The following is a 23189-nucleotide window of genomic DNA, read 5'->3' on the forward strand; positions in this document are numbered from 1 at the left end:
GGCTCTGCATCTACCTCCCTGGCCGCATTTATGGGGAGGTGACCCCTGAACAGTGAGGTGGAAACTTCTAGTCACTGTTCAAAATGTATCAAGGAAGGAAGTATAAAAGGGGGATAAAGGCCAAAGAAAAGAGGGAATCAGAAAAACTAAGAAAGAAATTAAGAAATTGTAATCTTAAAGGAAGAAAGAGAAATAACAAAGAAGTAGTCATCGGCTTGAGTTCGAGGAGATCCATTTGTCATTGTCGTTCGTTATTTACTTGTGTTTATTTACAAAAGCCTGTTGTTAAGCTCCCAGTACTTCTAACCTAGGTTCTAAGCCCACACTCTACAAATTTTATTGTTTAAGGCTCATTGGGCCTGAGCCCGTGATTGTCTTTGGGTCCAGGTGCAATTGTGCACTTACAGGTTTATTTAAGGGCATGTTTATGTTAAACAAATTATTGTTAAAATTACTAGGATGAACAAATAGCTAAATGCAAGTTGATATTTTTATAGTTTGATGTTACTCGTAAAATATTTTATTCTTTAAGATGAACATCATTTGTTGTAACATTTGTGTCAATTTCTAAAAATTGTAGCTAAAAAAATTTCTTTTAGTTTAGTAATTTTCTAATAAAGGGACATATTCAATAAGCATTAAGGGTGAGCTTTAATGCATATATAGATCATTGTGTAAAAATAAAAGTGTTTTTTTTTCTTCTTCTAAATTGATTATTTAGACATGCGTTGACAACTACAACAAAAGTAACTGCAACATTTGTGATTACCATGATAATCTCTAGTTACCACATTTGCTAATTTATATACTTATAATGTTGTCGAAAGTAGAACAAAACTTCTGAAAAAAGACAGATACCATATTGTTATTAGATTACTCCAGAAAATATACATGTACCCTAAGGAGAGAAATATCAAGAAAAACTCATATCAAGTTTCCAAGTTCCAAAGAACCTAAATCCAATTAATAATTAATTATATTGAACTATGTTTACTTATATAGTTTTCTTCTAAAAAAATGATTAATTATATATTTTAAATAGAGTATAATCAAAGATACATAGAAAAATAAACCTTGAGTGTAGCTACATATACAATAAATGATATTTTAATGAGTTAAATAGTTTATAAATTATTAAATAGTAATGCCATAACCATGTATCATTATTTTTTAATTTAAATGTTGGATTTAGGAAAATATTTAAACTCTTATTTCATTTCATTTTATTATTCCTCTTTTTTAACTTTTTTCTTTACATGTTAGCTTTAACAAATAATATACAATTTTATTTTTTTATCCTGAAAAATACAATTATTCTTAAAATATCTTTAAACTCATGTTCCACTTCAAGTTTTAATTCCAGCATAAAGAGTATCATTATTTTCTCTTTTATTTGTAAGTATAGTAGAAAAATCAGCACAAATAGAATAAAGTAATATATGTTTTTTTTTTCATATGTTTAAAAAAGAAGTTTATGTTTAATTTCTTTGAATTAAACATAAACTTGTTTAATTTCAGTAGCAAAGCTAGGCTTTGGAATGGCACATTGTCCCCTCTGCAGTGACTCTAATCAAAACTTTGCAAATTAACTCGCAATTCTACCACCTTAAAAAAAAAAAAAAAACTATGATACTAAACTCATAACCTAAATCCAAATATACGAAGGAATATTTAGGCAAAAAGATATATATATATATATATATATATATATATATATATATATATATAAATTAAAAAAAATTCACAAGAATCAAACAAAAAGTTCAGATTTTTAGAGACTGTAGACACCGCATTTTAGGAGATTAAGGAGATTTTTGGGTAAAGTTGTCATTGGCCTTGTTATTGGCAAAAAAGGTGACCCCAAAGGAGCTAATAAAATATGCCCAACATTCTAAGTTTAGGCTTGCCTATGTGAATTGTTTCTATGGGAGATTAAAGTTATTTAACTAGACTTAGTTTAAGATTTTCAAACTTGTCATGATAAACTTGTATACCTTTTCTTTAGGTTCTAACTAATTCTTGTTGGAGCACTTGGAAGCTAGGCTTTTATGTGGTCTTGCAAGGTAAGTAGCTATCTAAAACATGTAATGTGTTTATATAAGTCACAAAAACTTGCTGGGACTTAAATAATACTCTCAAGTGCAGGATTGTCGCGAAGTAATAACTTGGTAAGTCCAAGGTCGAATCCACAGGGAAAAGGGAATTGATTAGCAAATCACAAGAAAATAAAACTAAAATAATAAAGTTTAATTGAAGAGATTTTTGATGGTTTAATAAAGTTAATTTAAATTGAGAGAAAATAACACTATATTAAGGTGCTAAGGTTTATGGATCCACACACAACGCATCTGTTGATAGTCTTAACAATATTTATTTTATAACTCAACTGAAATTCACAAAAGGGATCATTTTAATCGGATAATTTAATAATAAAAACTCAAGAATCATTGTCTAATGTAGTTTCATGAAATTGATTGATTTTAGGCAAAACAAAACAAGCGAATTAGTTCGCAAGGAATACTAAGCATTAAAACCATAAAGTAATTGTTAAGAATATACCAATAAACAGTTGGGTTTCATCCCTTGCCTTAGCAAGCTTCCAGCAAGCCATAATACAAATAAAACTCTAAAAACTGTAATTACGTTCCACGGCTGCTCTCTCCTGAATTTTGCCCTAAAGAGCCTTTAAGGGTGAGTTTGGTTAGGCTTTTTGAAAAAGTGCATAATGAAAAAGTTGAGTTTTTAAAAAGTGCATAATGAAAAAGTGATTTTTCAAAAAGCTGAGTGTTTGATAAAAGCTGTTAAAAAGTGCTTTTTAAAAAAGCTGAATGTTTGGCTAACATTTATAAAAGTTACAGTTTAAGAGATAAATTACTAAAAATGACAATGTATATATAAAGAAGTTTATTTCATACTTAAATCAACTACTTCATATACTTAAATCAATTTTTCTCTTTCTAAAAAAATTAGTTTTTTCTCATCAATATTAGCTAATAATAACCTACCACTTAAGATTTATTGTGAAAGTATTGTGAAAATAATGTGATAAAAATTGATACTGATTTTAATTTGAACATACTATTAAAAAAAAATTTCTATAAAAATTATTTTTTTCTCACCAATATTAGCTAATAATAACTTACCACTTAAGATTTATTGTGAAAATATTGTGATAAAAATTAATACCAATTGAAATTTGAATTAACTATTAAAATTATTTTTTTCTCTTTCTATAAAAAATATTTTTTTCTCACCAATATTATCTAATAATAACTTACCACTTAAGATTTATTGTGAAAATATTGTGATAAAAATTAATACTGATTAAAATTTGAACGTACTATTAAAATTATTTTTTTCTCTTTCTATAAAAATTATTTTTTTCTCACCAATATTTACTAATAATAATTTACCACTTAAAATTTATTGTGAAAATATTGTAATAGTATTGCCTTCTTTTTCTTTCCTTTTTCTTTGCATCTTTTTTTCTCCTCCACACGTTACTGCATTTCCTACTTTTTCCCTTTTTTTTCCCACTCTTTTTTTCTCCTCCACCCACGTATAGCTCCTTTCCTTTATTTCCTTCTTTCCTCACTTTTCCCAACCACTTCTCCCATTCTCTAGAGCATTCCACAGAGCTCTCCTACTCGGGCTACTTCCTCTTGTTTTTTTTTTTTTTTTCTTCTTCTTCTTCTGCAAGAACTCATTCGTCTACAGAGGTACTACATCTCTTTTTTCATCTTTTTTCTTTATTTCCTTATTTCGTATTTCCTCCTTTATTCTTTTTTTTTTTCACACTCCATAGAAGATGATGATGAAGAAGATGAAGATGATTGAAACATAAGGATTTTGGGATTTTGGGTTTGATTTTGAGTTGATTTTTTTTTTTTGAGTTGATTTTGGGTTTGATTTTGGATTTTGAGTTGATTTTTTTTTTGTGGATTTTGGGTTTGATTTTGAGTTGGGTTTGGGATGGGTTTTCTAATGGGATTTAAGTTGATTTTAAGTTATTTTGTGTTGATCAGATTAGAGAAATAAATTTTTTTTTTAAAAAAAAACAGAGGAAGAGATAGAGGCGTGAGTGAGCTTGATGAGAGGTGTTGAAGAAGACGAAGAAAGGAGAATTTGGTAATTGCCCAAGATTGTTCAACGGATACATTAGAACGCGCACTGGCTTTTGGCAAAATGGACCTTCAGAGCTCCATAAGGGATTGCACGTTTTATGCCTTGGTTCAAAACGCAACTTTTGAAAAAAGTTGCGTTTTGTGCTGAACCAAACACACATAAAGGGCTGGCTTTTTGAAAAAGTGGCGTTTTGGGCTCAAAACGTTGAACCAAACGGGCACTAAATAGGTTAAGAAATCCTATTACAAGTTGAATTCCCATTTGGAGAAAATCCTAGGTTTTTAGGTTTCAATTAACTGACATTTTCAGCCCATTTAACTTCAGAATTCGGACTATTAGTAAATTACAAAGTTGTATCCCTTTAAGTTAAATTTCTAGCCCAACTTGAATCATCTCGATTGGATATTTAAGCCGAATGTTATGCTCCAAATACTAACTGGTGCGCAGGCTGGAATCCTAATCCGAATTGGACTTGAATTTGGTACAAATTTCCTTTGGTTCCTTATTCTAATTGGACTTGAATTTAATTGGGTTGACCTTCTTTGACCTCATCATGGCCCTTGTAAAAATAAAGTCCATTAGGTTTCTTCTTTGCATAAATCCACTTATTCAATTTCATTATTCTACAAAAGACAAATTCACGCATTAAAATTCAATTAAGCACAAAATTGATTATTCAGCATTATTCTAAAACCAACTATAAAATGCATAAATTAACTCAAAATAAGTATGATAATGTTTTCTAATAATGATATAAATATGTAAAATTAAGCTATTATCAATATATATATATATATATAATGTGGGGAAATACAAGTTTTTATTAATTATAGGAGATTGGCTTTGATATGATTCATTTATAATGGATATTACAAATAATTAGATAATTTAAAGAATTGGAAAGCGTCATTTGACAAGTGGGTGTGAAATCCTATTGGATAGGAATTATTTGGATTGAATTGTCAAAAATAAAAAAACCAATAGGTACCCTTGGGTTGTATTTTCTCATGCTTTGGACCCTTTTGGGCTTGGGAAATGACAATTATGGTATTAGAGCCGAGGACAGCTCTCCTTTGAGGGTGTGGGTAAGGCTGGTGCCAAAAGTCCCACATTGCTTAAGTGAGTGTCTAGAGCTTGATTCATAAGGGGTGCCCACATCTTCATGTGTATGAGGTATTTTCCCACGAGGCTTGGTGTCACATGGGAAGAGCAAAATCTTGAGGGACGAGGTTTCGTGTCACTCCTAAAGAGGACAATATCGTGCACATAGGGGCGGGGCGTGACACACACACACACACACACACACATATATATATATATATATATATATATATATATATATATATATATATATATATATATATATATATAGTTTGGGTGGCACGTGTTGCCTCCTTGTGCAAGAAAAGTAAGATAGAACTTTTACTTGAAGAAGAATGAAACCATGTACTTAAATTTAGAGTAACTATTTAGTATATAAGTATTTATTTGTCATGATAGCTCTTTAAAACCTATTTGCAAAAGGTGGTATCCATTTACTAATAAAATTTAAGAATGATGACGAATATCATCTTCTTTCAACAATAAACAATTGAGTTTACATTGTTACAATATTTAAATTTTCGTATTGAATGATGTCATATACTACAATTGAAGGTCTTCCTCAAATACTTGCAATTATCCATAATAAAGGTTTTGTTATTCATACTTCCTTTTTTATTATCTTACATTTTATGAGTTTAACCACGATATTTAGCTTACTTAGTTTTTAATGAACACCCATTTTAAGTAAGAAAATAAATAAAGAAAGAAGATGATAACAAAAGGAATATGTCATTGAAGTTTCCATTAGATAAAATTTCAAGTCTAGAATATTTAAACCTAGGAAAATTAACGTTCTCTAGGTAACAAATAGGACACCTTGTATCACTAGTCCAACTTTTCAAGTATGACTACCACATAAAACTTGAAGGACAATACTCGGATACAGTACCTTAGGTGCTGTTTCTTATATTTTTCTCTTAAAATTTAGTCATATGACTTTTTTCTTATACGATAGAAGTGTATTTTTAGTTAAGTAGCCACATGATTGAATTTTAAAAGGAAAACCTAAGGAACAACACCTAAGTATTGTACCTAAGTTTTTCCCAAATTCAAAATACATGGATAAAATTTTTGTGATATTAAAATTTGGTGGGAGTATTTTAGACATTGTAGAAGGAAACATTTTAGGAATCATAAGATTTCAAAATGGTTTAACTGAGAGAGTAACAATTAGGGTATTTGCTCAGATTTAAAGTTTAGGGAGGAATGAAACTACTTTAGGGGCCCAATATTTAAAGTTTAGGGAGGAATGAAACTACTACAAGGGCCCAATTTTTTTTTTACTTTTGGTGTACAATTGTTTTTTTTTTTTACTTTAAATTTTAAACAATATGAAAAAAATAAAAACAAATAAAAAAACTTACCAATAAAATTGTGCATGAAAAAGTGAACTTTGATAGGAATACAACAAAATATCATAACATTTTCACAATATCTTTATTTTCAACCGTGTTAGATCTCAATATAATATTTTATTATCTTATTTTCACTTATAAGGAATTGAAATCTCAGTAGTTGTGAAAATATTGTGATAACAAAAAAATGTCATGACATTTTCACAATACAATACCTTTATTTTTAGTTCTGTTAGATCTCGGTATGATATTTTATTATTTTATTTTGACTCATAAGAAATTGACACAGGCATCACAATATTTTCACAATATCTCTATGCATACATTGTAATTACAATATAAATTTATATTGTAAACATATAAAAATTGGAAAATTTTGTACACATTTACAAAATTTGTACAATATTTACTGCTTTTTGCAAATGTGTATAATAGTTGCCAATTTTTGTGTGTTTATAATGTAAGCTTATATTACAAGTACAAAGTAAACATATAAAGATCTTTAAAAAAAAAAAAAAAAAAAAGCTCAAACCAAGCTGGTGTACTTGAAGGAAAAAAGAAAGTACTTGAAGGAAAAAAGAAAGGAAAAGAAAAAGGGCAACTCACCTATTGAATAAACCAAAACCACTTTTCATGAGCCAATTGGCTGTTTTATATAGTTAATAGATAATTGGAAAAAAAAGGAATATAAATTAAGGGGGAGAGTATGGATCATTAAGTAGATTCATAAATTCTCCTTAATAATTGGAAATGATCTTTTGACTGGTCCCTCAATCAAATCATTACTGCAAGCTTATGTGTTTTACTGAATAGAATAGAATGAGTGAAACCTAGCAAGACTTAAACAAAAGGTTAGTAACTTCAAATAGACTAGAATAATGGGAGGTGTAAATGGGAGTGGTAGTTGGAATCTTGTGAGTGTGTGATTAGTTCTAATGATTAGCTCTCAAATGCTAAACCTAAGACAAAATGAGGAGAATTTTTGCAAGAAATAAGAATGGGGTGTGTAGATATTTTCCAAGTGATTTTCGAATGGTTTGAAATGAGGTTGGGGAGGTTTGTTTTATACGCTTAGAAGGTCAAAAGGAGATTGGTGGTTTTGGCCAACTAGCAATAGCCATAATCATCCACCATATGAAAATTGAGTAATTTTAGAGTTATTGTCTTTGAGTGGTGTATGCTACTTTCAAAATAGCATTCATTGGATCGGAAAAGATGTACGTTACTTTTGGTTAAGAAGTTATTGATGGACTTTTAATTTTTAAATGGCTTTGAGCCTTAAGGAATGAACGGTTAGGACTCACATTGTTGATTATTTTGGTAGAGATTGGTGTCTTGATATCTTTTAGGTATCGTCTGACCATTTGTCAAACTAGTCCAAATTTGGTCAATGAGAATTTTCTTGTAATTTTGGCTTTTGATATGTGAATTTTTGGTTTATTCAACATCCGATTGGGGTAAACCAATCTAATTCTTCTCATTTCCATAGCTTTCGAATAACGAATAAATAAATATGATTTTTGAGATTTTTTTGTGTTCAATTCTAAATACTAACACAAAAATTGAGGAGAAAATGAGCTTTTACCCCTTTCGCGCAAAACATGTAGCAAAATGTCCATGTTTTGAAACTATTAAACAAAATGCTCCTGTGTTTGAAACTTGATTTGGCAAAAATCGAGTTACTTTAAAAAAACTACATGGAACTCAAGTTCCTTGTAGTTTTTTTTTTTTTTTTAAAAGTTTGATTGCCTATAACTCGATTTTTTAAATATCAAGTTTTTCATTGAAACTTGATTTTTAGAAAATCGAGTTTAAAATAAGGGCATTTTTCTAAATATTTTCAGAATAGAGGCATTTCACTACATGTTTTGTCCGAAAAGGGTATATCCCCATTTTGGCCCAAAAATTGAGGACATATAGTAACTTGTTAGGGTCGGCACTATATTATAGCCGAATGAGGTAGTTGCCTGAGACCCCTAAATTTTAATTAATAGAATTATTTATTTCATTGTAATAATATTAATTAAGCTCAAATATTTGCCAATAAATAAAATGATATTTTTTTTCTTCAAATGAAAAACAAGAAGAGAGAGAGAGTATTACGTCCACAACATTTTTCGTAACAAATCTTAAGTGGTAGTTTATTCTTAGCCATTATTGGTAAGCAAAAAAATAATTTCAGTGGTAGGTTCAAATTAGAACTAATAACAATTAAATAAATGAGGATTTTTTGTATCAAGATTTGAATAAATGTTCTGTTTTCAAAAAAAAAAAAAGGGTAAGAGTAAACATAAAAAACGGTGACGTTTCAAACGCTGATAGTAAGCGCAATGCGCACTCTAATCTTCCTTAGCGTCCGCGCACTTTAGCCCCAAAACCCCTCTCGTTCTCGTCTCTCTGCAACTCTCCCTTATATACACACAAACAGACAAATTTCAAAAAAAAAAAAAAAAAAAAGAAAAAAAGAAAAGATTTAAAACCCTAAAAACCTATACATATAGAGAGAGAAAACAGAAAATATAGAGAGAGAAAGAGAGTGTAGCAAAAATCGTGTGTTTATATGTGAGAGACTGTTGAGATAATGGGAAGTACTTTTCTCACTCCACCAGCAAAACGCCCGAACTCCACACTCTACGCCATGCCCGACCCGAACCCGAATTCGGCAAACGGATCCTCGAAGCGGCACAAGCACCCGCCGCTGTCCGTTCCGCCTGGCCACGTGGCGTTCCGGCTGCTCTGCCACGCGTCGCGAATCGGCGGGGTGATTGGGAAGTCCGGCAACGTTATCAAGACCCTGCAGCAGGGCACGGGCGCCAAGATCCGAATCGAGGAGGCTCCGAACGAGTCGCCGGATCGGGTCATCCTGGTCGTGGCGAATTCGAGCCTGAGCAGCAAGCTGAGTTTGAAGAAGAGCGAGAGCGAAGTCGTGGAGGAGGACGAGGAGGAGGAGGAGGACGAGGAAGCATTTGGGAGGAGTGGTGAGGAGGTGGTGGAGGTGTCGAAGGCGCAAGAGGCGTTGGTGAAGGTGTTCGAGAGGATTCTGGAGGTTGCGGCGGAGAGTGACGGCGTCGGAGCTGGGGTTGGGGTCGTGTCGTGTCGGCTTTTGGTGGAGGCGGCTCAGGTTGGGTCTGTGATTGGGAAGGGAGGGAAGGTTGTGGAGAAGATTAGGAAAGAGAGTGGCACTAAAATTAGGGTTTTGTCCGACAAGTTGCCGGCTTGCGCCGCCCCTTCCGACGAGATGATTGAGGTATAGCTTTTCGTGTTTTTCGGGTTTTTAATTACAATGTGTGTTCAATTTTTAGTTGATTGTAGAGTTAGTGATGAATGGCATTTAAAGCATAGAGTAGATTGGCAAATTTTTGTTCACTTTGATAGTGGGATTCCTTCAAATTATGTGCTGTTGTCGAACCGATATAATTCAGGTCTTTTTGAGTATGATTTACTGAATGGTTAGACTTTTAGGTCATTAGACACCGCGATTGTGTATTGCTGGTTTTATTAGCTTTGTTAGTGGCTGCCTGAAGTTATAGTACTATCTCAAAGATTGCACCTTTCATCTCATTGAATGGCTCTTGTTGGCAGCATCGTAATCTGGTCTTTCCTTTATAGTTACCTCAGTTGTTGGGATTTAACACAAAAAAAAAAAATTATGTTTGTTATTACTCAACAGAGTTAAATTCTTTCATATAATCCTTATTAAGTTCTTTCATGGGTATTGGGGGTTCAATAACAGCTTGTTTGAGAGTTCAATTGCAAATGTTGGAAGGCGAATTGCATCACCTAGCACCTTTTTTCAGTTAGGATGTTGGTATATGACCAATTAAGTACTAAGGCCTTCCAGTAGGACTGTAGGAGGGAATGTGAAGGTGGGGAGTTATTGGTATCCATTTGGAGATATGTCGGTGAAAACCAAGATGAAAACTGATTGCATCCCCTTGGTAGAATTATGTCAATATAATCAACTTTGGCCAATATTTTGATATCTTCTTATTGGATACTATTTAAGTTGCCCTAAAGATTGGTATCTTGTATGTTTACTTGGAAGACTTGGTTTAGTGAAAAGAAGGGCATTATGTGAATCAGGGTTTGGCTTTTCATTCAAAGTAGCAAGGAGAGCTAGGTTGGGGGAATCTTATTTCCAAAAGTGAAGTCCAATTGTAAAATTATTATGGAGATTTCCATGGCATACAATTGTTGCAAGCGAAGTGTGGAATCAAGGGTGTGCTTAGTATTTTGAGGATGCGAAAGTATTGTGACCGTTACTTTAAATAGAAGTTCATATGCCTAGTTTTTTAAGACTACAGATGACAAGAATATGGTGTTTATTACTTTATTTAGAAGTCGATCACACTTAGGTTACTGTTTTGATCTTATTGAATAGAATGTGGGAATCTTGTGTGGAATTATATTTCATGTGGGATGGTGATTCAGATGAGTGCCTCTAGAGTAAAATTTCCTCATCTTTTTCCATCTTGTGGAGTCATCATTGTCCCATCTAAAGGCCCCCCCCCCCCCCCCCCCCCACTTTTCCCCACCCTTGCAGTTCATTTAACAATGTTCTAACAAGAAATCTAAAAACTCTGTTAGCTTCTCCACACATCGAAAGGCTAAGGTTATGTTTGGTAACAATTTTTGTTTTCTATTTTCAAAAACTTGTTTTTGGGAATATAAAGAAAAACATTTTTCTTGTATTTTTTAAATTAAAAACATGTTTGGTTAGTTGAAATAAAAAAGATAGTTTTTTGAAGAAAAAAATAGAAAATACTAAAATATGTTGTTACTAGGATTTGAACTCTAATGCTAACTCATTAAATAAGACACATTCATTAAATTAAATGTGTGTTTTCATTGGCTTTTGAAAAGTAGAAATTAAAAACAACCTTTTACATGTTTTGAGTTTCCTTCACAATTTGAGCTTTGAGAACAGTTTTTGTTTTCTGCCTATTTTGGATTCTCAAACAAGTTTTCTAGTCTCAAAAATAGATTTTTTTTTTAAACAGTTACCAAACATGCCCTAACTCTTTTGATTGCCATTGGTTTAGATGTTGGTTCCTTTTACGTAGAAATAAATGCTAGAACTTTTTAAGTTTTTATTATCACACCTTGGTAGGGGTCTTCACAACCACCCCCCCCCCCCCCAACCCCAAAAAAAAAAAAAATTCCTTTACACTTTCTTTTCAAGTAAGAAGTAAAAATCTCTAGGGTGGTCTAGATCTCTGATCTATTGGAGAAACTTTGGTCAATTTCTTTCTTTGTGCTTTTGTAACCTCTGATTTATAATATGAGGTTTCCTATTGTTTTTAATCTTAGATATTGCACTTCAATTTCTTGTTCAGGACATCTGTTAATTATTCTTGTCTAGTGAAGCCCCTCCTCCTATAGTTCTGGTTGACTTTAAAAAAAAAAAAAAAAATTTTATGGGTTGAGAAACCTTTCATCCAATGCTCCAATACACTGGACAGGACACAGGTGCAACACATGGCCCTTTTTGTACAGGTTTCGTGTCAGTGCCCAGCACTGGAATCAAGCAAAGTCCATCTTTTATGGATGTTCTCTCAGAATTTTGGGGCTAATTGGACAATTATTTTTCTGAAAGGCTCCTTTTGTGTATGTAAAGATATTTCCTTTGAGAAGTGGGGAAAATTAGCTTTGAAAATTCACCAAATCATGAAGGAGAACTTAGTTTATTCTTCAATGGGTCAGTTAGGATATATTGAAAAACAATATTGTAATGTTGTAATGTTTTTCAGAAAAATGAAATCTCTGTTATAGAGCCACCTTTTGAAAAGTTTTCTTAAATTTTCCGTTGAGAAAGAAGAATTCAATAAACCTAATCAATTGAAAGAGACAAATCCTAACTGATGAACTTGTTGAGTGAAAGTGAGGTTGTGTGCATTTCAGGTTCAAAACATGGTATAAGTTTGTGTAATATACTTTTGAAAGAGGGAAATAACTTTTGGTGTATGAGAAGCCATAATTAGTTTTCCATTTTGCTTGTATTTAGTTGTTATCCTTTAATTAATGGTTATGAGGTGGAATTGAAACAAGGAATTACATTTTTTGCCAATGGGCTCTTTGCTCAGATGGCAATTCCTTCTCTCATAAAAATGGGTGGGGAGTTGAGGGTGTTGATTCAAAAACCCATTGGGTGCATGTGTAAGTTACCAACGGGAATATATATATATTCAATTTTAATAATTGAGTATTCTAGTACAGCTTCCAGAGTGACAGTTATGTATGTTGATCCTATGCGTGTGCTTCCCTTCTGTTTTATATTATTAGACAATATATTTCTGGTTGTGAAAATGGATCAACATTGTGGCAGATAGAAGGGGATATTTTGGCTGTAAAGAAAGCACTTGTTGCCGTTTCCCGCCGTCTGCAAGACTGTCCTCCAGTTGACAAGACAAGGATGGCTGGAAGCAAACCTCTGGAAGCAGTTGCCCGTGAGACTTTGCCTGAACTGCGTGTAGATCATATTCTTCAAAGGAACTCAGGGCTACCCTCTATGCCAAGTAGCTCAATCAGTTATGCTTCAGGAATTCATCCATTGTCAGTAGAAATTGACAGGGTTCCTGCTCTGGAAACAAACAACTTATTTCAGGATGTTACTTTTAAGATTCTTTGTTCCAATGATAGGGTTGGAGGTGTAATTGGAAAAGGGGGTTCCATTGTTAGGGCTCTTCAAAATGAGACAGGTGCTAGTATAAGTGTTGGAGCTTCTATAGCTGAGTGTGATGAACGACTGATTACTGTTACTGCATCCGAGGTTTGTCAGTTTGTGTTTCTTTTTCATCTCTATCTTTCACGATTTACCTGTCCTTATTTATGGGTGTATTTGTTATTAAATTATTAATTGGTGTTGTGGTTGGTTTTGTCTTGTGTAGAACCCTGATTCACGATATTCACCGGCGCAGAAGGCAATTGTTCTTGTTTTCTCTAGATCTATAGAGGCAGGCATTGAGAAGGGGATAGATTCAAGCTCAAATAAGGGGTCAACTGTAAATGCAAGGATTGTAGTCCCACATAACCAAGTTGGTTGTTTGTTGGGAAAAGGGGGTGCAATAGTTTCAGAGATGCGAAAGGTTACAGGTACTGGCATACGAATAATTGGAGGTGAACAGGTTCCAAAATGTGTGTCAGAGAATGATCAAGTGGTGCAGGTGTGAGTTGCTTCTTTCTTTTCTTTTCTTTTCTTTTGGGATGATAAGTTAAATTTCATTCAACCAAAGAACTTGCTTAGCAGGAAATCAAACAGCCCTCAACGAGAAAATAGACTTCTCAATTCAATACAGAATTAGGCTGCTTCCACACACAACACAAAATCCTATTTTGGATTGAATTATTTGTTTTTATTTTGCCACAACTCTGCCTCTTACATCAGCAAGTCACTTCTTTTGTTAAGTACAATGGAACGATGGAAAATAAATTTTATTGATTTTTTTTTTCTTGGATGGGATTTCTGTTCAAGCGGGGATAACTCAGTTGGCAGAACGTCAGATTTAAGATCTGAAGGTCACGTGTTTGATCCACGCTTGCTGCTTGGTTGGGATTTTTTTTTTGGGGGTGGTGTGGGGGGGGGGGGGGTGGGGGTCGGAAGCCAGAGGGGAGTGAAACTGGGTTATATTTAGTATGCAGAAATGATTCTGGGACTTCCAGATAAAAAAAAATGGTTAATGTTCCTTCATATTGTAGCTTGGAATTATAGAAAAAACACAATATGGATTTTGCAAGTAATGACTCAGTGTTCACTTTTCAGAAAAGAAAAAAGTAAATTACTCAAAATTTTGTTTGTTTAGGATCTTGCTGAGAATATTGCTGGCTCCATCCTGGCTTTGTTCCCTGTTAGGAGTTCCCCTTGATTACTTGATACACAGTTTTGGCAGGCAAGGTTGTGTATCTATGGTTACTCCCTAAGGGTGGGCCTAAAAGGCCCTGCCTTGGTGAGGCTCCACGACATCCAAAAAAAAAATCCTGGCTGCATATTCTTGATGACAGTTTTGTTTAATCCAGCCTAAAAAATAATTATTTTACCAATATTTATGATATTTAACTAGCAATATTTTATGATACTTTTTTCGTTAAAGCAGCCAAAATTTTGTCCTTCAAGTCCTTTGCAATGTTTTATTTTTTTTTATTTTTTTATTTTTTGTTGGATAAGTAATGAAAATTTATTGAACCCAAATAAAATCACCCATGTATATGGCAGTGTACAGTCCTTTTGAATATTATAAATTATAGAGATTTTAATAGTTTGTTGCATTTTATATTTCATGTTTGGGTTTGTAATTTAATGTACTCATCCCTTCAAAGAAAATTTTAAGCAAACTGAATAATCTGGATTTTTTTAGTAAAAACTTTGGTTTATGGTGGCCAAAGTCAAATAGTATAATCTCTAAATGCAGCTAGGTCCTCATTTATGATTTCTTTATTTATTTGACAGATTTCAGGAGAGCTTTCAAATGTGCAAGATGCATTGTATAATGTAACTGGTAGACTGCGAGATAACCTTTTCTCAAGCACACAGAACAATGTTGGAGCACGGGGCGGTTCCTCTATATTAACTGATACCAGCCCCTATGGAAGAATAAGAGATCCTGTCTCTCTTGGAAATCATCCATCAGTTGGTGTATCTCATAGTCTCAGCCGACATACTATTACTCAAAGTACAGATCCTTTAGTTGGTGTTTCACATGGTCTCGGTCGACATACTCCTTTAACTCAAAGTATGGATCATCTTGGAATTTCCCATGGTTTAGATCGTCCTCCTTCACCAAGGTTATGGGCATCACAAGTAAGATCTCTCTCCCTCCCTCTCTCTGTGTAGAAGTTCTCATAATTTTGCTACTTCTTACGGGTGGGTTTGGTTGCAGTCAGCAGGTGGAGTAAATCCAAGAAGCAACCCTGATGTTGGCAGAGGATTGACTTCACTTAAAGGCGGCTTGGAACTAGGCGGGTCAGTAATACCCTACAAATAGCATGCATTTTATGAGTATTATTCATGCTGTAATTGATTATCAAATAAGCAATATGTTTGAGGTCCTTCGATCATGATGCTTTCTAGTTTAGATCTGTTCTTTGCATTTACACTCAGACGCAAAGCTCTTTGGCATGTTACGAATAAGACTTGGTTATTGTTACATCCAATGATTTTGCACTAGGAAGTGTTGAGTGAGATCTGCAGAGTTAATGAAATATCCTGTTCAAGTCAAAATTTAAATAATGATGAGTGTTAATTTATGATCAACTCAGATGCTGTTGTGCCTTATTATTTTATATGCATCCTCACATCTTCTACCTAAATATCAGTTAAATTCACTATATGCACAGTTGTATCTGTGGTTGGGACCTTTTGCATGCCGTGCAGAGTTATAGTTGATGCTTAATGAATCATGTAAAGCCCTATTTTCAAGTACACTGAGATAATAAATCGTGACTAGCATATAAGATGTGATCGTACCACTAGCAGCTTCCATAGAATCATTGCATGTACCTACAATGATACATCTACCCTGTCCATGTATGTACCTTCTAATGGAAAGGAGAAAAGAGCAGACCATAAAAATTTAGAACGACTAAACTTTGTAATTGTATGCCCTTTTATTAGGTTGTGACACTTTCATTTGGTGTTTGCAGTGGAAGCAAATCTGCTATTGTGACAAATACAACTGTGGAGATCATGGTTCCTGAGGGTGTAATCGGTTCTGTATATGGCGAGAATGGTAGTAATCTGAATCGTTTGAGACAGGTAATCCACACACTTTCATTTGAAAACTTTTGCAGCACTTCTTCCATGTTGGCATTAAGTGTGAATGCCCATGTTTAAGCTTCCCAAAAGTTGCCTTTTTTTTTTTTATAATGATAATTTGACAGTTACAATGGGGGAAGGGGATTTTGAACCCTAGACATCTTAATTGGAAATACCAAGAGGTGCTAATTAAATTACAATGCTCTTCGCCCCAAAAGTTGCCCTTGATTTATTCTTGAGAATGAATTATTTCAAAACTCTGGGAGTGTACTGAAGTGGCTGCTAAAACACAGTTTACAACCTTAAAATCCTTCTCTCCCTCTCTCTCACTCTGACAAAAGAGGTTAGGGGTTGGAGTGACGATGAGTTTTTAAAGGATTAAGAGAATACTGACTTCACTCGCTGGAAAGCTTTGTTGTGTGGACTAGTTATTAATATAAATGAAAAGAATAAGAGGAAAAAAGAGAGAAGTGGGATGGGGAGGGGGGGGGGGGGTTGGGGGGTTGAGAGTCTCCTTAGGTTGCTTTTCTACCCTCACGGCCCCCCCCCCCTCCTATTTCTTTCCTATTCTTGTTTTCGTGGAATCCTAAGCTGCACTTTTTATGATGCTTGCATACCATGGTTGCTAGCAGTGTTTAATATTTAATAATCGCTGAGATCTATTCTTAGAACCTTGTACTTACTTTCTGGGTGTTCTCTTACCAGATATCGGGTGCCAAGGTCATAGTGCATGAACCTCTTTCTGGAACAAGTGACAGGATTGTCGTCATATCTGGGACACCCGATGAAACCCAAGCAGCTCAAAGTCTACTCCATGCATTCATTCTCACAGGATCATCATAACAAATAATCCTCAGTTCATAGTGTTTCTTGGAGTGCACAACTCCAGTTTGTTGCTTGTATTAGTTGTTTTATTTTTCTTTTTCTTTTTTTGTCAAAATGTGTACATTAAATTAGGAAGATTCATCCCGTCAATTTATGCCAATCATGTCATTTTGGCTCTAATTGTTGGCTGGTGTATTTTATAGTGAGTAATTATTCCCCTTTGCTGATCCATATTTTAAGAACAGATAAAAGACAAAAAAATGTTTGAGCCACATTTCTATTTTTCAACGCCTTGTCCTAAATCTTTCACCCCAGAAAGAGGCTTTGTCCTAAATCTTAGGCTTGGGTTCGCATTACGTCATTGTAGCTGCTTAAGGTTTTGTAAGATAATAAATTTCATTGTGGAATTTTCATCATTAGATCCAAGCTGTATGATCTTTAAATGAAGATCCTTAATAATTTTGTGCCCAACACGAAAATACATCAATTCCTATGGCTTTAACTTTCCCATGATTCAAACTAACCTGCATGGTCATGTCCTGAACGTATCTTAATGTCCAGATGCATATGTTAATAACTGGAGAGAGTTCATACCCTTCATATGGTACATAGTATAGTACCTTGTAGGAAAGGACATACATATTACATAGATTTTCCTCTTCCAAGCTCAAATTCGTGACATAGAAATCGAGGACAACAAACATAATATCAGAAGTAAGATACATCATAAAGCAGTACAACATGATTAACTTCGAAATGAGATCTGATGAGTAATAGCACACATTTTTAACTGACAACTGCACTAGTTGCTGCTGCCACAGCAGCCGGGGCCGGTTTGAGTATGATTTCCACGTTGTCGTGGACTCCTTGCAGCAGTAGCTCACCATCATATGTCAAAAATTTCCTCTTCTTTGCTGCTCTGAGTGTACCCACGAGTGCTTCGAATATGTTTGCACACTTATCATCATTAAACAGCACGCCAAATGTAACCTATTACACGCAAACCAAAATCTTGCATTAGAGAAGAAGAAAAAAAAAACAAATTGAAGTGGTACATCCTGACATTAATATACGCTTTAAAATGAAGTAAAAGGTCAAATATAGCAGAGTCAGATGGGGAGAAAACATTATCAGCAAATAATGTCAGCTGCAGAAAAAAGGAATCCATCAAACCAAATTATTGACAGGAATTATGAACAAATTATTGTCAGATGGGGAGAAAACATTCACATTGCAGTTGACAGGTTTTGCAAGGTAACAGGTCAAAGGAGGTTTGTAGAATGAGCAGGACACCAAGAAAGTTATATCTTCAATAAATCATTTGCTGTAGACTGCATATCAAAAGGGAAAACATGAAAGAAAAATGAAGTCTCCATCTTTGCACTAAAAATATGATCAACTTACTTGCAGTTAAGTTTTTGTTGTCCAAAAGGATATACTCTTCATGATTTATGATGTTACCAACATGAAGAAAACCGCAAGAAATCAAATAGTTATAAAGAGGAAAAACAAATCAAAACAGGCAAAACCCAACTCCGACAAAGGAGTCCTTAAGCACACAGCAATCTAGTTCATTACCAACGCTCCAAAATATACAAAATGTCTGCCAATTTCTTAGATGTTGCCTAGCCTAGGCATTTAAGGAACTGAATTCACAACCTAATCCATGTACAATGGATGAAAGCATGATCAACCATTTCCAAGTTGGTTTTTTGTTCTGAAAATGAAGCACCAAAGTAGTCAACTAAAAAGCCCACACTATCATCCTTAATAACCACCAACACCTGGACAAAGAGCATTGTCTTTTTCTGTGTTAACTAGCATTTCATTCAAATTCCTTATCTTATAGATTACATATATAGTATCGCACTAGTACTTCTACAAAATATACAAAGAAGTATATACATTATACAGACTGTCAAAACTTTTAAATGACGTAGTACTAAAAATGTCTCTTTAGATTTGTAATATCTAATCTAATCTAAACCATGAAATAGATCCATTTCAAATAAAGATGATCATTTTCTATTTTCATTACATTAGTAAAGAAAACCATCGAAAAAGTATCCAAATTTTAAATTTGAGAAATAAACATCTTTAATTGCCAGAATGTGTGTGTGTGTGTGTCTCTCTCTCTGTGTTATAGATATGTAAAGATATGAGGCAATCCAATCAGATTACAGAATTTGACATAACCCAAAAACACAAAAGCTTGGAGACCCAGTAGAAATAAGCCAAGAACTAGTAGAAAAATTTATGTTTCAACTTCAAACCGTACAATTTTATGACATTCCCATGAACAAAAGAAACCACAGGAACACAGACATTGCTAGATCTCCGTCTCCCATATGGATAAGCCACCAAAAATGAGCTACCTATTACAGATCAGCCATTGACATGGTCCAAACAATCTAGATCCAGATCAAAATCACATGATCAGTTGTCAGAAATTCAAATACCATGCAATTCATGTCATGCCAACCTATATACATATAGATATTCTCGATCTGGGTCTAATACAAATATATTCATATATAGAAAGAAAGAGAAAAAAGAAGATCAAAATCTAGAGAGTATTGGAAAGGAAATGAAGAAAAGCTGAGAGAGAAGAGTGTATAGACCTTGTAAGAACCATCGTCTTGGAGCTTGCCTAGCCTCTTGATTTCTTCTTTCAGTCGCTCAACTTCTTCTTCTACGTTCATGGTTTCTGTGTTTTTTTTTTTTTCAAAATATTTTTGCTCTCTGATTATTTTTTTGAGATTTATTTATTTATTTATACACTATTATGATTTATGAGTGATGCAACAAACCGTGGTAGATTGGTCTACGAGGAAGGGGTTGTGGCCTATATTTGTTGGATTGGATTTTGTGCCAAATCTAGATAATCAGATTTATATTTGTCTATGTTACTTTCCTTTCCTTTTGAAGTAATGCCATATTGCCCATATATACATCTCCCTACTATTTATAACAATTTTACAGAGTGTTGTTGTTGTCAAATTTTATAAGTTTTTATCTAATTTTACTTATAATATCACTTTTTTATTTACTAATAACCGTTCACCATATCAACAATTTATGAAAAATATTATAAAATAGCTTGTAACTCTAAAATTTTCATTTTCAAAATACGATAAACAACCAAAACCAATAATATAGTTTGGGATATTAGGTTGAAATGGGATAAAAGATATTTTAAAGAACACTTCATTAATTCGGTCTTTCGAAGTTTATTGGAGATGGCGTTGATCGTGGGTTTCAATTAGCTCAACTAGTAAAGTTTCTGATGTTTGAATAAGAGATCTGAGGTTCAATCTCCGTTTACACTAAAAATCGATTGGTGTCTTGATTTGATGATAAAGAGTTATTATCATGAGCAAATACCATATGTTGAAACTTTCTTTCTAAAAAAAATGATAAAACTATCCTTGAGATTGGTGAGATGACAAAAACTATCCTTGCCCAATCACTGCTTTTTAAGGCAAGGAAAACTTGTGCAGGACAGAGTAGGTCGAGTATATAAAAACCTCTCCTTTTCAAATAAGATCTTAGAATGATAAAAACTTCTCATTTTGAAAAAAAATTTCTCAAAAAAAGAAAAGTGAAATGAAAAAGATCCTGGTCCCGAAGATTTACTCAATCATGAAAGTAAAGTTTATTTTAAGGGTTATTATTATCCATAATAATATTGTAATGCATATACAAAACTATTAAACTCTACAATTATAAATCTAACGCAGAAATAATGTGCAATATATATCTATCCTTCTTTATAAATACCAACTTCATATATTTTGAGAATAATTTCTGCATATATTTTCTAAATGCTTAATGAAAAGGAGAGGCTCAAAAAGAGTATTCCAGCCAGTTGGATATGCATTCATTGCCTCACAAATTTCATTTCCTCTCTAAAATTCTTGCTACAAATTACAGTGTATTCTAAGAGATGCTGTAGCTGGGTTGATACAAGGATATACTGATGTGACTATGGGATGTGGATCTTTCCTGTCTTTGGAATTTGTTCTAGGATACTCCTTCAATGGCATGGACACCACCACCAAGGGAAATCTAAGCATCTTTTTAGTTCCTTCGAAAATAATTTATGATATACTTGGGATTACTTAGATTCCATTCCACACACACCAAGTTATTACAGAGAAGAATCCCATGAGGGTGACTCTGTGATAGAGACTAGAGGTTTTGAAACAAGAATTTTATAGATATCATAAAACCTTAAGAACTACTAAACTAACCCATTGGGGTTCAACAAAATTAACAATAATTTGAGATTACAAGAGACATTGTTAATAACAAAATAACTAGTTATTAACAAAGTCTCTTTTGTCATGTAATACTAAATATCAAATTATCGTTATTTGAAAGGACAGAGTTGAGCGGTGATCATTAACATTCATAAATGTAGATTGTTCAATCTCCAGATATAACAACAAATTGGACAAATTGCCCAAAACAAAAATAAAAAAATCACTTTTGAAAGCAATCATCTTAATCAATCTATCCAAAAAATTGATCTTCTACTTAATTGACAACTCATGGGACCTTACAGTCTTTCTTGTCTTATACATAAACAAAATACTGGGGAACAAAAAAGAATAATTGAGTACTCAGGAAAGTGCTGTTCCATTGCAGCTGGAGTTGTGCAAGGATGTACCAGTCACATTCCCCTAATACCACAACAACAACAAAGCCTTAAGTTCCAAATTTTAGATTTGGCTATGAATCCTGGACAGATTTAATTGGGTTGCCAAATGAATTCTTTTCCACCATTTTATTTTGTCCAAAGTCATGCTCTTCATTCTATTCCATCTGAAGTCACATTCCCCACATACTAGCTAGAATACTAGCCAAAATCCTAGTATTGGGCAAAAAGCACTATTTGAGTAGAGCTCAGCTGCTAAGGCTACTAATCTCTAGCAATAATTTAAAAAAAAAATACCCGTTTTAGTTTTGGCAATTCAATATTGCCATTGGTTTTAAGCACATGATATGATAGACCTTTATGCAAAAATTAACAAAATATTGAACTCTACAGATACCAAAATCAAAAACAGAAATGTGCAACAAACAATTTCCGAAACTCGTTCAACTAATTGAAATTCATTTCATTAACATCATCCTCTACCACTCATTTGTCTCATTTCGTGTTATTCCAATACTAAACACAAACTATCAGCAATAATGAAAGAAATTTTGAATAAGCAAAAAAAAAAAAAAGAAGAGATGCATACCATTTAACAAAGTCGATTTCGTGACATTGAAATCACTACAAGGAGGCCCACATCCTGGTGAATTTTTGGACAAAAATTTTATGGGCTTGGGGCAGAAACTAGGAGTTTGTGGTCAGTAAGGGGAACAATTTGATATAAGGTTTTCTGCTGAGGAATTCAAGAACTTTGTGTATCAGTGTATGTCACATAAAACACAATAACATTACACTGTTTGTCTTTACTGGTGGAGTTAGGCCAAGAGAGTAGGCAGAGAATATGGTGGTGCTGTTGATGGAAAGGAGAAAATCTGAAACTGTTAGTGTTAAAACACAATAACATTACACTGTTTGTCTTTACTGGTGGAGTTGGGCCAAGGGAGTAGGCAGAGAATACGGTGGTGCTGTTGAAACTGTTGATGGAAAGGAGAAAAATAGATGAATCTATCACTTGCCCATAATTTTGAGAAAATCTGATTCAGTGGCAACCTTGGCAGTGGAAGCTAAAGTAGAGGATAGTTCAATTAATGCAAGATGTTTGGTTGTGTTGTGTGATTGAAAATGTGTTATTTGAGAATTTTCCCTAGATGGCCTATATGGCCATATGAAAAATTACAAATTTTCCTATATATTTTTTATATAAATATAAAATAAAAAATTTAATTCAATATTTTAAAATATTAACTCAGAACAACTAAAACTAACCTAAAAATAATCAAAATGAAATTATTAAAAATTTTAATAATTAATACGCTTAAAATAAGAGTGCAATGGCAAAAATAAATAAAACAATAAACAACTATCAATA

The 23189-nt window shown here is 33.4% G+C and overlaps 2 protein-coding genes across 2 annotated transcripts; one reads left to right on the forward strand and one right to left on the reverse strand.

Moving 5' to 3' along the window:
* The first annotated feature begins 9038 nt into the window (after positions 1-9038).
* Positions 9039-17431, forward strand: LOC142642843 (KH domain-containing protein HEN4). The gene is made up of 7 exons (XM_075817269.1): positions 9039-9831; positions 12910-13353; positions 13472-13747; positions 15028-15378; positions 15458-15540; positions 16221-16332; positions 17038-17431. The coding sequence occupies exons 1-7, from the start codon at positions 9166-9168 to the stop codon at positions 17173-17175; spliced, it is 2070 nt and encodes a 689-aa protein (XP_075673384.1). The 5' UTR covers positions 9039-9165; the 3' UTR covers positions 17176-17431.
* Positions 17432-17703: 272 nt separating this feature from the next.
* On the reverse strand, positions 17704-20005 carry LOC142642844 (costars family protein). The gene is made up of 2 exons (XM_075817270.1): positions 19779-20005; positions 17704-18147 (listed from the first exon to the last, which is right to left on the reverse strand). Exons 1-2 carry the CDS (start codon positions 19857-19859, stop codon positions 17944-17946), a joined length of 285 nt encoding a protein of 94 aa, XP_075673385.1. The 5' UTR covers positions 19860-20005; the 3' UTR covers positions 17704-17943.
* Positions 20006-23189: the final 3184 nt, after the last annotated feature.

The sequence above is a fragment of the Castanea sativa genome, chromosome 7, assembly GCF_040712315.1.
Source record: "Castanea sativa cultivar Marrone di Chiusa Pesio chromosome 7, ASM4071231v1".
Taxonomy (NCBI): Eukaryota; Viridiplantae; Streptophyta; class Magnoliopsida; order Fagales; family Fagaceae; genus Castanea; species Castanea sativa.